Genomic DNA, 16,419 nt, shown 5'->3' with positions numbered 1-16,419 from the left:
GGAGAAGAAGAAGAGGAGGAGGAGGTAGAGGAAGAAGAGGAGGAAGAGGAAGGAGGATCCTAAATTATGGAGTTAAGGAAAGATCAAGCTAGGGAACACTTGTGGGCTGACACTGAGGCAGGGAGAATGGCCATGCAAAGGCTCTGCAGAGCAGAGGGCTTTCAATGGAGCAGAGGAAGAGGGAATGTTACAAGGACAGGCTGTAAGGAGGCCTTACAGACCATTGCTTGGGTTAGTACTTAATTTTGTGAGAAAGCCATCACAGTGTCCAAGCAAGAGTGACTGGGACTGGCTATTTTAGTCATGAGTTTGCTTTCAGCTGCCTATGACCACAGTGGGCTCCCTGTCTAACAGACCTGAGAAGTGGTTACTCATCATGCTAGCCCTGGAGGTCCCCTTCAGCCCTCCTAAGCAGAGGCACACTAGACACCTGTCCGGGAACCAGGTGACTTCATGGATACTTTCTCCTTGTCTTGGGAGTCCCACTAATCAAAATACCCTTTTTTTCCTGCAGAATTTCAGCTTCCCGTGACTGAACCTGACATCAACAATAGGCTGGAGTCCTTGTGCCTCAGTATGACGGAGCATGCCCTGGGAGGTCAGTATGTCCTCCCCACACACCTGGGGAAGCTTGGGGGAATGGGAAGGAAGTAAGGTGGTCTGACAAGACAGGAAGAGAGCCGCTGTGAGGTACCACGGGCCCCTTCTCTGCAATCTCTATGTTCGTTCCTTTTCTGGAAGATGAGTCAGGGAACTAGAGGCCAGAGAGACCAACACCATCCCCCAAGCCCTGGAAGCTCCATCCCTCAGTACACACTGGAACCCCACAGCAGTGGTCCCAGCCAAATGCAGGAGCTGAAAGCTCAGGCACACACAAGGCATGGCTTCCAATGGGAGCATCCCCCAAGGCATTGGATATGTTCCCTCTCGGCACCGGATCCACCAGTCTGGGCCAAGCATATCCCAACATGCTCTAAAAATAGAATTTTTGAAACAAAGATCCCTGCTTGTTTTTCTAGCTGCCTGTCGCAAATGGCTTGTGTGACGCCGGAGCCCCAAGCTATCTGAGTTGTCCTTTGCCATGTGACGGGCACAAGTTGCACACACTCACATGCCCAAATTAGAGCCAGAAACATGCTTCCTAAGTCAGATGCCCCCTGATCTCATCAGTCTGACCTGCAGTCCCTGTTATGCCTGTCCTGGGGGCTTCAGTGCCCTCCTGGGCCCAAGCTCAGGGGTCTTCCCAGCCCTGCACATTTATGGAGAATTGGCGGGAACAGAAAAGTTAAGATGTCTACCCTCCCAGCCACCCATTTCTGTACTCCTCTTCCTCATAAGTCTCTAGCTCACAGAGAGGCTGCCATGAGCCTTTCCAACATTCCCAACTCTTCTGCATGGATGTGCTTCTCTGCCCTGGAGATGGGCCACCTGAGATATGAACCATTGCCACACCAAGGGCCCAGCTGAGCATCCTTTGTGAGACAACCAGGATCAGAGTGACCAGAGAGATGGAACAGAGATAGAGAGGCTAATGGATAGAAAGGCTGATGTCACCTACTGCTCCTGAAAGCTGAAAGGATCCCCAGGATCCTCCGCCTTTGGCTTCTAGATGTTTAATCTCTGTATGCTAAGGGTTATGTGAAATAGTCTTTTCCTGAAACCAAACAGGAAACAAATATTCTGGTGGGACAGAGAGAAGGATTGGAGCTCCCCCAGCTGACTTAACTGTCAGGGCGGAGCCCAAGGGCCCTGGAGCTATCATGACTCTACAAGGCTTCTGATAAAACAGAAAAGCTCCAGGGAGTCCTGTTTGCAAACCACTGTTACATCCGATCCTGGTTGTCTCACAGCATCTCTGGGAGCTGTCACCAGCTCTTCTTCCTGCTATGTCAACAGCCCCTTGGTAAATAATGGGAGACCACCCAAATAAGGACCCACAAACTATGGTGTAGCCATTCAGTGGTAGAAGTGCCCATAAACACACCAGTGGGATATCTACAGCCCAGTGTGTTGCTGCCCCTCAGCCACTAGGCTGCCTGGGGAGCCTGGTGCCTCCCACTGCCTCTGAGAGTCAGCAAGGAAAACTGACCTTTCCCTGCAGGGCCTGGTGGACCTCAGATAACTGGCATTTGGAAGCTCTTATCAAATGGTTAAGTACTGCCATTATCATCATTATCGAAAATGCCAAATACTCTTTATTCAGGGGAAGTTTTCACTGAACAGACCTTTTTCTATTCTTCTATTTTCACAGAATATCTCTTGGAATTGATGGGTTTTTCCCTAATGTTCTCATCTTGTTAATCTCCTAAACCTTTTTATTGCTGTTTTTTTTTTTTTTTTTTTTTTTTAAATAATCCCCTCTTATGTGTAGCCTCCTCCTAAACCATTTCAGGAGCAGAGCATGCAAATCGAGTTGAAGGTGGACTGGCCTCCAGTACAGGAGCACTGTGGTCTCCAGCTATGGCAGTGTCTGTATGGACCAGCCTTTTCCAGGTCCCAGGGAAGATAGCCTTGCTGGGGACATCATGTAGACAAATTAAGTCATTTTATATGAAGGCCAATGGCAAGAGGAAAAGCACAGTAGCAGTTTCTCTGGGGAAACAGCCCAGTGGGCAACAAGCTTGCTCACAAACATGAGGACCTAAGTTTAAATCCCAGAATGCATGTAAAAAGCCACATGTTGTAGCATGTGCTTGTAATCCCAGCACTAGGAAAGCGGACACAGGCGGCTCCCCAGAGTTCTCAGGGTAGCCAGCCTAGCCACATAAGTGAGCTCCAGGTTCAGTAGACTGTCTCAAAAAATAAGATGGAGAAATAATAACTAAGGAAGGCACCTGATGCTGACCTCTGACCTCCTCGCACACAGACACACACACACGTGCACATGTGCACATACATATGCAAATAAGAACTATAAAATGAAGGAAGGGAAAAAGTTCCTGTGCTGTGACTCAGGGATGCAGGGGGAGGGCACTACATCATCCATATCCCAGATGACCATCCACTGTGGTCCACAGTGCCAACTTAGAGATGCTTCTGATGTCTCTGCTCTTCTCTGTTTCCTTGGTAACTGCTGCCCTTGCTTGTTGAATTCCCCTTTTCTCTTAGCCTTCCTTTCCTCTCTTCTCTCCCTGAGGCCCCTGCAAAAGGACACCCAGGTAGAGGGTTGTGAATCTGTCATCTGGCTCTCTGGGTTTTGCCTATGCTGTGTGACCTAAGGTGTTCAGAAAAGATGATCCTCCAAGCCCCTTATAGAAGGGCTCTGGGAGCTACAGAAGGAGGCTGCACTGTTAGAGTCAGAGGCCTATACTAAGAGAAAAGTACACAGCCCTTCCTCAGGGGTTCTGAAGTTCACGCTCCCCCTCCTCTTCTGCTCCCTTCCTCCTCCACCCCTTCCCTAAGCTTTACCATCCCCACTGTCACAGATGCAGAAACTCTATGCAAATTATTTTCTCAAGGCGCTAGGATGGCATTTATTGCAGCGGTAACTATAAAACCCATGGTGCTTGCCTGTGCGTGACACCCCCTGAAGCTGTCAGTGTACAGCTTTCTCGGCTGAAAATAGGAAGCCCGGTTTTCCTTGGAAGATATGTCCCATGGTTAAAATTCAAGCCTTGGACTTGAGCTAGTTGAGATTTTTACACTTCTTGCTCCTCACTTTCACAGCTATGAAGATTTAGCATTAATGTGTGGGCCAGAGAGCTAAGCAAGAGTGTGCCCTACTTCTAGAGATATCTCAGACATCCCTGTAACAGAGGGACTTCTACACACACTCCTTCTCTCCTAAGACTGCTGAGCCCCAAGCATAGGCTCAGGCTCGCACCACAGAAAGTCAGTTACTGATTACAAGTTCATCCCTGTAGGCTAGCTGATGCTCCAGCACCCCAAACTGTCAGGGGCCACTGTTTCCCTTCTGAAAAATCTCTTCCTAAATTGTCATAATTTGAACACATATGCTTGTTCATTCTTACATGTATACACACACACACACACACATACGGACAGCAAGAGAGAGAAAGGGACAGAGAGGGAGAGGGAGAAGGAGGAAGAGGAAGAGAAAGGAAAGGGCAGATAAAATTTGGAAAACCTAAATAAAATAAGATCAATGGACTATATCAAAGTCAGTGTCTTCACTGTAATGTCCTGTTAGACCTTTTGCAAATCGTTACCAGTATGGGGCCTGAAAAGGTACTATGTGATCTCCCTAGATCATTTTTTTTTTTACAAATGCATATGAACCTATAATTATCTCAATGAAAATTTCAATTAAAAAAAATGTCTCTCTTCCAAGTCCCAGCTAGCAGAATTGCCAATATGACACTACAGCATTGAGGCCAGGAAATCCTTGTAGTGGGCTCACTGCCTTTCCATGTCACCTAGGTCCTCAACTGTCCCTGGAATACTCAGGCACCTCTATCTCCCCTGAGTCTTGTATAGTAACTACAGGTGCTCCCTCTACAAGGCCTAGCTGGCCACAGTGGGAACTGGGCTGGCCACACTGGCTGGCCTCTAGAGCTTGGCAAAGCCAAAGATTGCCTCTGTAGCTAGCTTATCATTACCCTCATAGAGCAGTTACTAGGTATCACCTTGTCTACCTGTAATGACCAGTCCATGCCTCTCTCTGCCTATGGTATCAAGCCCCATCAGCTCCAACAGGCACCAGCATGGGTACCTCTTCACTGGCCGCCCCTTGCCTTTCATCAGACCATCTGATGCTTGCCAGAAAAGCCAATCAAAGTGGCATAGCATGGTTCTGCCATGTTTAGGTCCCCCATTGCCCATCGAAGGTCCTTTGATGGTTGGGGCTGCTGCTGGGGACTGTGTTAGAACCCCTTGTGAAAACAGGTAGCAGGGGAGAACCAGGTAGCCATCAGCAGCTCTGAGTCTCTCCTAGCCTCCTGGTCTCTGAAGTACATGTCCCTCCCACAGACATGCCCTTTGCAGCCTGACCAGTTCTCTAACATTTCAAAGAAGCATGGGTGATTAAATTACCCTTCTGCCACCTAAAGCTTTCAACTCTGGATACACACATCTGCCTTTGCTTTTCCTGCCTTTGCCCCTGTTCTTGCAGCAAAGTTTGGATCAGCTGTATCTGTCCCTCTGGCTGCCCAGTCTGGACAGGAACAGATCTTTGGCCTTACATCAAGGACTTGCAGTAAGAGAAATAATTCCAAAGAAATGGTTGTGAATGGCACAGTTCCATTCACATTTCTATGAGACCCTTCTCTGTCTTTCCAGGCCCACTTTGCCTCTCATCCTATACCCTAGAGTCTACCACCAGCCTGTCCATTTGATAATCTGTCATTCCACCTCTCTTGTCCCTTACCATCTTCCCATCATCCTCTCCTGAATCCTCCTTACTTAGCACTCCTACCAGCTCCATTGACAAGCCATTTTGTGTCTTTATGAAACCAACCTTGACTTCCAAGGCCAAGTTATACACTCTTCCCTCCGAGTTCATTCTTTCTTGGAACACACTGGTTAGAGCCATCATCACTCCAGCACCAGTGTTGACTTATGTTTCTGTAATGTAAATTCTAAATACGACTATTTGGGAGGTAAGGACAGTTGCATCTTGGCTCTCAGGCTCAATATGGCTCAAAACAAAAACAAAAACAAAACCCTCTCCAGATGTTAGATGGGTGATAATGTCAGTGAGTGAATGAGTATATGTGGGGGTGGGTAGATGGGTGAGTGGATATAGGTAGGTAGATGAGTATATGGGTAGATGGGTGGGTAGGTAGTTGAGTGGATGAGTGGGTAGGTGGGTAGATGGGTGGGTAAGTAGGTGGGTAAGTAGGTGAATGGGTGAGTAAGTAGGTAGACGGATGGGTGGGTGAGTGGGTGGTTGGGTAGATGGATAGATGGGTGGGTGGGTGGGTGGTTGGGTAGATGGATAGATGGGTGGGTGGGTGGGTGGTTGGGTAGATGGATAGATGGGTGGGTGAGTGGGTGGTTGGGTAGATGGATAGATGGGTGGGTGGGTGGGTGGGTAGGTAGGTGAATGGGTAAGTAGGAGATGGATGGGTGGATGAATGGGTGGGTGAGTGGGTAGTTGGATAGATGGGTGCGTGGGTAGGTAAGTGGATGGGTGGGTGAGTGAGTGGGTGAGTAGGTAGGTGAGTGGGTAGGTGGGTGACTAGGTAGACGGGTGGGTGGGTAAGTAAGTGAGCAAGTTGGTGGGTGGGTGGGAGGGTAGGTAGGTGAAATAGAGGGTGGGTGAATGAGTAAATGAGTGGACAGGTGGGCAGGTCCTGAAGCAAGTGAGTGAGTGAATAAAGCCTTCATCTAAGAGAGCAGTATGCTCAAGGTGATGGTAAGGCTGGTAGAGAGCTGGCCCAGACTGGTTTTGCTCAGTTGTCCTCTGGTTTCCTCCACAGACGGGGTTGACCGGACCTCCACAATCTAGAAACTGAAGATGACAGTGACCGCGCTGGCCGTGAAATGGACTGCTGCGGGCCCAGTGTCAGCCATCTTCAGGGTTGCAGAGACTCTTCCAAGACACTTTGCAGCCTTTTTCCCCAGGTCCCTCGCCCATTTTGATTTTGTGAGAGCGTAGGTCATCCTTGTAAACATATCAGTAGACCTGGGGTTGGTTATGTTGTCATTTGTTTCTGTCACGGGATGGGACAGTATGCAGGGTGGGGAGGGGACTCTCGGGGATGTGGGGCTGGGAGGGGGTGGAGGGATGCTAGTGGCTTCCTGGATGGACAGGGAGTGGGGAAGAGTATTGCTAGGAGAGATATGCAAGAGACAGACAGGAGGGAGGTAGACACCCTGCCCTGGGGAGCCTTCTCAGAGCCCAGCTTCACAGTCAGGCTGCAGAAGACAGAGGACACAGCAAGCAGAGCAAGATGGCGGCTGGCCTGTTTGTGTCTCCTCTGACTGGACTTCCCTGAGGCCCAGCTTGAAACAACTAAGAGAGGGCTATATGACAAACAAGGGCAAGAGGAAGAAATTCCCTCCAGCAAACTTTCAGATAAACTTTGATTTGTGTATTGTTTACATAAGAATTTTAAAGGGTACATAATGTGTAGAGTGTGGGTAGAACTCCTCTTCATACTATGTTTTTTTTGTAAAAGACTGATTATTGTTATGGATTCATTCTGTCTCATCTATTTTTATAATAGCAGCAGGGTTGTCTTTTTAAAACGGCTGCCAAGTTCTGCTTCTTGGGAAGATGATTGCGGTCAAGTAGGCCTCAAGCTGCCACCTTCCACCGTGAGGTGGGAGGAGTGTGTGAACGGGTTTGAAGGATAAGGATGTGGCTGGGATGAACAGAGTACTAAGCATGGACACAAGGATGATGGCGCCATGTGGTCAGTTACAGATTTGCTCATAGGTCACCCAGAGATGATAAACTCTGCAACCTCTTTCTGGGCTGGATTTGCATCCCACCCAAGGCCTGTTTTGCTTCCCACCCTCCCCACAGGCTCCATCCTACTACCCTGGTCTCACTCCATACACACACACACACACACACACACACACACACACACACGTGGGTACAGGTTCCTCTAGAGAAGGAAAGACATGGGTAGATGGCTTCTGCATGAACCTGACACTAGAACATCTGTGGTGGAGACTTTGCAGGAGCCTAGGCCTGGGAGCTGCGTCTCTTTTCACTCCATCTCTGCCGAAGAAGAATGGCCCAGCAGTAGTGTCACAGAGAGCATGCAGGGAGGCAGTAGGTCCTCATGGTCCAGCTCCACCATGGGGGGCAGGGAGGGCAATGAAAGCAGAAGCAGGAAAGGTTAAATTCATGAGGGAAGTGATGGCACTCTCTATGCATGTGAGTCAGATATTTGCTGTGTTGTGGGATGTTTACCCAACCACACACAGGAAAGAGAAAACACACATACATTACACAGTTTGAGATTAACTGTAGCACTGTGTGGGAATAGATCTATTTCTTAAGGGCAACAAAAAATAGTTCAGAATTTAAAGCAATGGAGGATCTTAGAGGGAATCAAAAAGACATTGTGTGCCACACTGGAGAATTAGTTGTGTAAATGTGGGTAGCCTGAGGCATGATCTGGGACGTAAGGTAAGGCCTGCTCATTAAGTGGGCAAGACTGATTTCTCTTTAAAGAAGAAGAGAAAAGTTAAAAACCAGACCATGCAAATGACTTTGCTTCTGGTTATTTATTTTCAAGTTAAATGAAGCGCACGCAGACTCTAAAGGCCTTAGTAAAAATCCACACAACTTTGTTTTGCCTGTCAAGATTACAAATGTACAACCTAGCCCAGCCTTGGATGCTACAACAGATTTGGAAGTCCCTTTGCAGTGCAGGGCCAAGGGCACTTTAAGAAGATAGAGCTTTTAGTGAGCACAGAAGACTTGGATACATTATCCCATCCGGCACTTTACAACAACAACAGAAACAAAGATTCAGGACACTCCTCGGTGACCAGGTCTTGAAGATGCAAATCCATGTGCAGAAAGAGGCAGCACGTTTAGTTTTTATATAGAAAGATAGAATTTTTTTTTTACCAAGTGCCATTAACATTCATCCCTCGTGTCCCTTTTCCAAACAAGCTCAGTGTTGGGGAAGGAGCTGGGGTGGAGGGTCACATGTAAGGAGAATAGGTTAAAATGTTGAAGGCCAAAGGTAAGGCCAGAGGGTCTGAGGAAGTGTTTGGAGGAGTCTGGGAAGGTTAACACAGAGAAGCAACAGGACTCCTCGTCCTGTAGGAAAGAGGTGTTCGAGTCTGCTACACGCAGCACACGTACCCATAAGGTCGTAGGATATTCAGAAACCAGTTTGTGAACACAATCACACGAGTGTGAATCTTTTAAGAGGAAGAAGACCATAGAGTATATTTGCAAATCTGAATTTCTATTTATTCCTTCACTGAATATAGAAGCAATGGTTATCTGATTATTAGAGATATTATTTTGGATATGTTACTTATTAACTCGCTATGGCTGGTACCCATGATAAAGTCTGTTATTAGTAACAACATAATTCTTTTTTTAAAAAAAAAAAAAGAAAGAAAAGCTTATTTTTCATTGACTATATAGATTTATCTACTTAGTTGTGGTTTGCTATGTTAGTGTTTTTATTTTTATTTTTTTAAGTTGTGTTCTGAGGATTTTTAAGGGCCTCTCCCCCACCTTGATTTGAGTCCTGTGTTGACTGCAGGTATACAGCTCAATTTAAAAATCCTAAAGCAAAGAAATTTTATTTATAAAAAGAGTCAAACAGTTGCATGCCTGAGGCTGTGAGGTCAGACCTTTAGGAATGACCTTCAGTGCCTTTCCCTGTATTTACCCGTCGCCCACCCCGCCCCCATGCAGCTGTTTTATATTAAATAGTAAAGGTTTGAAACTTTCTGACTAAAATCTATTTCACTGCATAGGTTCTCCCCCTCCCCCACCCCGACCCCAGTGCTCTGATTTAAGCAGCATGTCTCTGCACTGTCTGAGGCACAGTGCTGGTCTATACAATATCATGGGTGATGTTTTATTGGTGCTTTTTGTTCATAGTGTTTTCTTACCAGAAAACAGTAGGAAGAAACACAAACTGTACAAGACACAAAATGATGCTGCTGACGGTTTGTTTTTGTGTGTGTGTGTGTTTTTCCCCCCACATGCTTTTGAGTTTCACTTTTTTATACACAAATCTAGTAAGCAAAGTAGCTGCTGGTGGGTCCTACCTGCCAAGGGCTGCTGTTTGCACCAAGCTCTCAGCCTGGGTTGAGCGGAAGGTCTCTTTCTGGTACCCAGGACAGGGAGCTGCAGCTGGGCCCCACCTCCCATTCTTCTGAGGCGACACTGAGGGAAACCAGAGTTTCTTTTGAGGTGTCGCTGGCTGCCTTTTACCGAATGGGAGTCTTCTCTGGGCCTTTCGTTCTTCTGTGCCTCTTGTAGCTAGCTAGTGCTGGTGCAAGGTTTGTAGATCTGTGCACCCCAGACCTGGGATGAGGGCTGAGCAAGGGAGGGGAGGAAAGTGAATTCTGCTGGCACCCTTCCTCTATAGCCTGAGTGGGGAAAAGCCACCCTGCCCAGGGCACTCAGGTGTGCCTATTGTAAACAGAGCCTGCAGAAGGAGAAGTTGTACTCAGAGCCGTGAAGATGCCAATGTTGGCTTTGTTTTTCTGTTTGTTTGGTTTTTTTTCTTTTTTTACAACTCATCAGAGATGTTTGCAAAGTGACTTTTTTTTTTTTAAATTCCTTTATCTTGACTTAAAGGTGAATGTGTATCCCTCTGGGAGGAGCAAGAAGAAAGCAGGAATGTTAGTAATGGCAAACAGAAGACTTCCTCCCTTATTAATATATAACCCTCACGTATTTATGCTGAACGCAAGCTGACTTTCAAAGCGCTTCCTTTCGTTGCATGCCCTGTGCAGGCATCTGTATTGTACATGCATGCCTTTTGTCCTGTTTTTCCTGTATAAAGTTAGTGAACAAAGAAATATTTTTGCCTAGTTCATGTTGCCAAGCAATGCATATTTTTTAAATTTGTCATACATGGAAAGAGCATGTTTGTTACATGTGAAGGCTCTACTGACGCAGATACACTAATGTTTGAACATGCTGTTCTTTGCAAGTGTACAGTTTTCAAATGTTGTTACCAGTGACAACACCCTTGTGGTCTAAACTTGCTACAATGTATTTATTATTCATTTCCTCCCACAGAATTAAGAATCATGGCTATATTTCATATGGTTATATTGAGAGTGAAGGGAAATGATTAATACAAGGTTTTGTAACACTGGTGTGTATGTGTGTGTCTTTTTACTCTCCTCTTTTTGTAAACATGATTAACTATTAAAAAAAAAAAAAAAAAAAGACTCTTAGAAATCAGCCCTCAGTGAAGAACCAGCATGAACTCTCAGGTTAACTCTGGTCAGCTGACCACACCACGTGATGCCCACCATTAGCCAAATACTCTTTTCTGAAACAGGTTGAGGAAAGGGTGGGCAGAATGAACGTGGTTTGATCTGTGCCCAGAGTATCCAGTGAATGCTTTGTCCAAGGCAAATGCAGACTACTATTATGGTCGATAGCTTTCCCCACACTTGACTGCCTCTGACACATCTTGCGCCTTGATTATAGCAATAAAAAAAACTGCCGCCTTGGAGCCTTGGGACTTCACCTCCATGTGGTTTGGACCCCATTCTAACTCTTGTAACTCCAGTATGATGACATATAATACCTGGTGAGCTCTGAGTACTGTGTTGGTTAAGAGTGTGACTGGAGAGGCGAATGTTAGGTGGAGGTCTGGCTTCAGCATCCCCTAGCTATATAATGAAGGCAAGGCTCTTCACCTCTCTAGGCCTTGCGTTTGTGTTTTTGCTTTGGCCTATGATGACTCGATCTTTATGTCTTTAAACCTCCAAGCCAAAGAGAAGTGAAGATAAAACATGAGACAGAGGCTATTCCCACCTGCAACCTTGCAACCCCGGAGGTCTCTAAGATAGCCTCACTCGAAACTGGATCAATAAAGTCTTAGTGTTCTGTTGCTGTGAAGAGACACCTCAACCACAGCAACTCTGACAAAGGAAACACTTAATTGGGGCTGGCTTACAGGTTCAGAGGTTTAGTCCATTATCATCATGGCAGGCAACATGGCAGCACACAGGGCAGACAGGGTGCTGACGAGGTAGCTGAGAGTTCTACATCTGGATCAGCAGGCAGCAGGAAGAGGGACACTGGGCCTGGCTTGAGCTTCTGAAACCTCAAAACCCACTTCCTCCAACAAGGCCACACCTCTGATAATGTCACTCCCTATGAGTCTATGGGGGCCGTTTCATTCAAATCACCACAAATGACCACACAGTGGTCAGGCTCAGCAGTTTAAGATACATTATTAAAAATCTAAGTTGGTGCTTGAAAACAAATGCCTCATACCCTAAGTTACAAAATGAAATTCCTCATAAAGTTAAATCTTTATAACTCAAATGAGCAATAAGACAGACACATAAGAGAATATTGGACCTTGTTTTTTAAAATGCACCAAATGAGGAGAAATGCAAGATTAAAGATCAGGGAACAGGGGAGTGGGTAGTTAGCACAGTGCCTGGCATGGAGCTGTGGTCGCTGGTCCTGGCAGCAAAGCTAGTGCTCTTTGGCTTTGTAAGGGAATGTTCAATCCTGGGGAAAGGGCCTACATAATGGAGCATTCCCAGGGCATACCACAACCCCTGCACCAAAGAGATGTAATTCCACTTATTAAGAAAGGAATTGGGCCAGGCAATGATGGTGCAGGCTTTTATTCCAGCACTTGGGAGGCAGAGGCAGAGGCAGAGGCAGGTAGATATCTGATTTTGAGGCCAACCTGGTCTACAGAGCAAGACACACACACACACACACACACACACACACACACACACTTAAAAAACTGAGAGTGATGGCACCCAGCACTCTTGAGGCAGAGGCAGATAGATGGATCTCTGGACTTCAAGACCAGCCTGTCTACATAGTGATTCCAGACCAGCTATGACTACATAGAGAAGCTAAAAAAGAGAACTGCTACATTTATACCATAATGGTATAGAAGAGGCCACAGGTAGATTTAAGAATCTAAAAGACCACAGGCAAGTTAACAACTCGTAGCCATTTAACAATACTGAGGGAAATCCACACTCTAGGAAAGTCTCCTGGCCCATCCCATTGGTCAGTCACTGCATCTATCACCCACAGAAGAACATTGTTTCCCACAATTTATATCCCACCACAGCCCTGCAGAGAGTGTTTCATGAATGTTACCACTACTGTCAACTTGACAGAATCCTGAACCACCTGGTGGCCACCTCTGGGCACACCTGTGAGAAGTTGTCTCTACCACATTGAGATGAAAAGGTTTGCCCACTGTGGGTGGAGCCATTCCTTAGCTGGGAACTTAGACAGTAGAAGTAGATAGAGGGAGCTGAGCAGCAACACACATGTATCCTTTACTCTCTGTTCTGATCATGTGATCAACTGCCTGGAGCTGCTGCCTCTCTAACTCCCCCAATTGTGGTAGACTACAATCTTCAAACTGTAAATTAAGATAAGTCCTTTCTCCCTTTCATTGCTTTTACTGGAGTATTTTTATCACAACAATGGGAAGAGAAACTAAGACAAAAGACAACAGACTTGAACAAGCATCTCTGCTCTATTATTTCTGTCTACATATCTTGACACTTGACCTTTCTTCCTTGAGGGTTTTAGCCTCTGAGCCCTTAGCAGTAGCTCAGGAATCCCCCAATCCATTCTGCAAACTCCACTTGTGGTAACTGATTGGCTTTTCCCATTTAACAGAATTCAACTCTTGTCAGGTACAATACAACTTAAACTTACACTGGCCCCCTGCTGTGTTTTATGGGATCAAGCAGTCAAAATTAATCTACTCAATTCCAGTAAAGCTACTGTGTTCTGCTTTGCCAGGCTCTAAGGACAATCAACAGAAGCAAATAGATGGTAGGGTTCTGGTGCCAAAGTGCCTCTAGGCCAGGCTAACAACACCCCCCAGAACAGAAGTCACTCTTGGGTCCCAGGAATACCTAGAAACTGGCCCAAGGATGATGACCAGTTGAACCATTAGTCATGTCTCAAAGCTGCAAACAAAACAGGTTGGAATAGAAAGTGGGTGTATGGGTGACAGGTGGGAATAGGAAGTGGGTCTATGGGCGTATCACACCCCAAACAGAAGTCTTTGGAAACAGTCTGTTATTAGAGCAGTGTTTCTAACCCACCCTCCTTGGCTCCTGGCCTTCATGAGTGTGTGTGTGTGTGTGTGTGTGTGTGTGTGTGTGTGTGTGTGTACAGTGCTTAAATGTGTCTGTGACGGTCTGTGAAGCAGGAAATAATAGACTAAGAAAGCTGGGAGACAGGCATGACGTCATTGTGGTTGAAGGCTCTAATGGAACAAGCGTGTTCTCCAGGTTCCAGCCTGGCCAGTCCTTCTCTTGGGCCAGCCTTGCCCAAGTGGCTTCTCTCCACAGACACTGGCTCCTCTATGTCTTCAACTGCGGAATATTTTGAGCTCTTAATTGGCTCCTACTTCAACTTTTAAAAACAGCCAGGAAGCATTTTTGGAAACTTTATAAAGGTTGGACTTTATACATAAAAAAAATAATGTTTTCTGTTTATATTTGACTCAGGGAGCATGTTCTTTATATATTGCATTGCATTTTTTTTTTTTTTTTAATTTTTATCTTTTGGTTTTTGGTTTGTTAAGTCCAATGCAGGAAAAACAAAATCGATACTTGGTCTCTCACTAGACTTGGTGGGACTTCAAGCAAACAGCTAACAGTCCTAGAAGACCCACAGGCAAATGTAATCAATACAAAGAGATTTAACATCCCTTCCCTGAACCTCCCGAGCATCTCCTAACACTGACCTGTGAGTCCTTGACTTGCAAGATGGAGTGCACATACACAAGTGGCTGAGAGAATACAGACACGTTACAGATAATCCCCTGTCTGTTACTAAATGCATCAAGCCAATCTTCCAAATCTCGATTTAGCATAAAAATGAAAGAGGAGCCAAAGAGTCAGGAAGGAAAGGAAAGAGGTGCCCTAATTATTCCTCCTCAAACTCCTGGCAACGTAATGTGGAGGGAGACTTCTCCTATCTGGGAAGGAGAGAAGAGAAAAATCCAGGCCTTGCAGGTGAAAAGGAGAGCCAAAATCCGACCAAATTTCCAGACTTGTGTTGTTAACCAAGTAGCCCCTGGTCTGTCTCCATCGATGCCCCTCAATGTTAGAACAGAGGCAAACTCCATCTTCTCACTGACAGGTACAACAGAAAAGCAAATATAGGCCTCCACCCTGGAACTCAGTGTATGGTGCAGCAATGTGCAGAACCTCCATCAGGAGCTGAAAAGCTAGGCAGAATTCCACAGCATCTGACCACAGGCCAGAGACTAAGCCATCTGGACCCACCCAAACCCAGATCCAGAAGAGGCTACCCTTCTTAGGCAATCACTGAAAAACACCAAATGTGGATTTGTAACAAACTTGGTCTTGAGTGAAATATTGGCAACATACCGACCAGAGACTTGTGACAAACCAATGCTTCAGGTTCCATCTGGAAACCAAACAGCAAAAGGAACCTCAAGCTCTGAAGAAAGATAAGTATCCTGCTTAAAATTCCTGGAAGTCAGAGCCATAGACAAGGCCAGATGCTGAAATCAGGAGCAAACAGAGCCCTTTGTTGTGCAGAGAACATCACAGGCCAGCAAGCATTCCAATGGCCCAGAGAGGAACCTCTAATCCCTGCACTCAGGAGGCAGAGATGAGTTTGAAAGCAACCTGGTCTAAATATTGATGCCTAAAAATAAAACAAAAACAAAACAAAAAAAAAAAAAAATCCAGGGAGAAGATGAAGAGAGCTCAGGTTTAAGTTCAGTTCCCAGTTCCCTGCACTTCTATCAGGGGCTCACAACTACTTCCAGCTTCGAGAGAGCCAACATCTCTGGCCTCTATGGGCACCTGCGCTCACTATAAATGTGTATGTGCCTAGTAACCTGATTTTAGACCTCCTCCTCACCTTCGAGAAGGAGTAAGTAACATCCAAGTGACATCATACTTTAGCATTGTATAAGCCACAAAAACAGAAAAGGGACAGCAGACTTACCCCGAATCCCAGACCGAATGGATCACTCAGGGATCTACAGACTGCTCTGTCCAAATGTATAAAATACATTGTCTTCTCAATGGAACACAGAACACTCTGTAGGCCATATCATACATTGATCCTCAAGACAAACCTTAACAAACTTTTAAAAACTTGAAATTATGTCAGGTCCTGAAGGATCAAGAAGAAATTAAGAAGGAAATTTAAATTTTTCATGAGAATGGAAATACATCACACCAAAGCCTACGGGATCCAGGAAAAGCAGCTCCTAGAGAAGAGTAGTGTTAGCTGAAGAGGGAGTTTAGGACACGTGAGACACAAGGAGGAAAAAGAACAGGGGCGATCAAGGAGGAGACAAGTGGTGCAAGGATGGAGGAGGTGGGAGGAGCGTGCGTCGTTCAGAAACAGCATTATGCTACGTGTCTGATGTAGTATATGCTGACTTTTAAATTATAATAAAAAGAAGGGGGCTTGTAACAACAATGCCTACACCAGAAGTAGCAGATTTCAAATAAGTACTCTATCACTCATTTCCAAGGAACTAGAAAACCTCAAGAGAACAATGTAAGTGGCCATTGGCTGGCTTTGCAGATGGAGAAACACAGCCACTAAGCAACCGGCTAAAAATCCTAGACACCTCAGAGCTCAGATCCCAAATTGGTGTGTCTGTCCCAAATTCTTCAGGAAGAGACTATGGCAGGTTGTCTGAGGCCCCAGAATGTCATAGGAACACTGGGTACAAAGAGGCTGATGGGCCTCCCAGCCTCTCCTCCTCTCCCAGCCTCTCCAACTGCCATTGCAGAAAGAGACACCAGAAACTCTGCAAGGTGCCTATCTCAGGGACATTTGGT

The 16,419-nt window shown here is 46.0% G+C and overlaps 1 protein-coding gene across 4 annotated transcripts in view; it reads left to right on the top strand.

Moving 5' to 3' along the window:
• Samd4a (sterile alpha motif domain containing 4A) overlaps positions 1-10,718 on the top strand; it is a 215,418-nt gene extending 204,700 nt beyond the window's left edge. For all 4 annotated transcript variants that reach the window (XM_034497028.2, XM_034497027.2, XM_076931169.1 and 1 more), the window contains 2 exons: positions 515-598; positions 6,381-10,718. In XM_034497028.2, the coding sequence (XP_034352919.1) occupies positions 515-598; positions 6,381-6,409 (113 nt within the window). In that variant the 3' untranslated portion in view covers positions 6,410-10,718. The remainder of the gene's footprint in view (positions 1-514; positions 599-6,380) is intronic.
• Positions 10,719-16,419: the final 5,701 nt, after the last annotated feature.

Source organism: Arvicanthis niloticus, chromosome 3, assembly GCF_011762505.2.
Source record: "Arvicanthis niloticus isolate mArvNil1 chromosome 3, mArvNil1.pat.X, whole genome shotgun sequence".
Classification (NCBI taxonomy): Eukaryota; Metazoa; Chordata; class Mammalia; order Rodentia; family Muridae; genus Arvicanthis; species Arvicanthis niloticus.
This window is presented reverse-complemented; position numbering and strand designations above follow the sequence as displayed.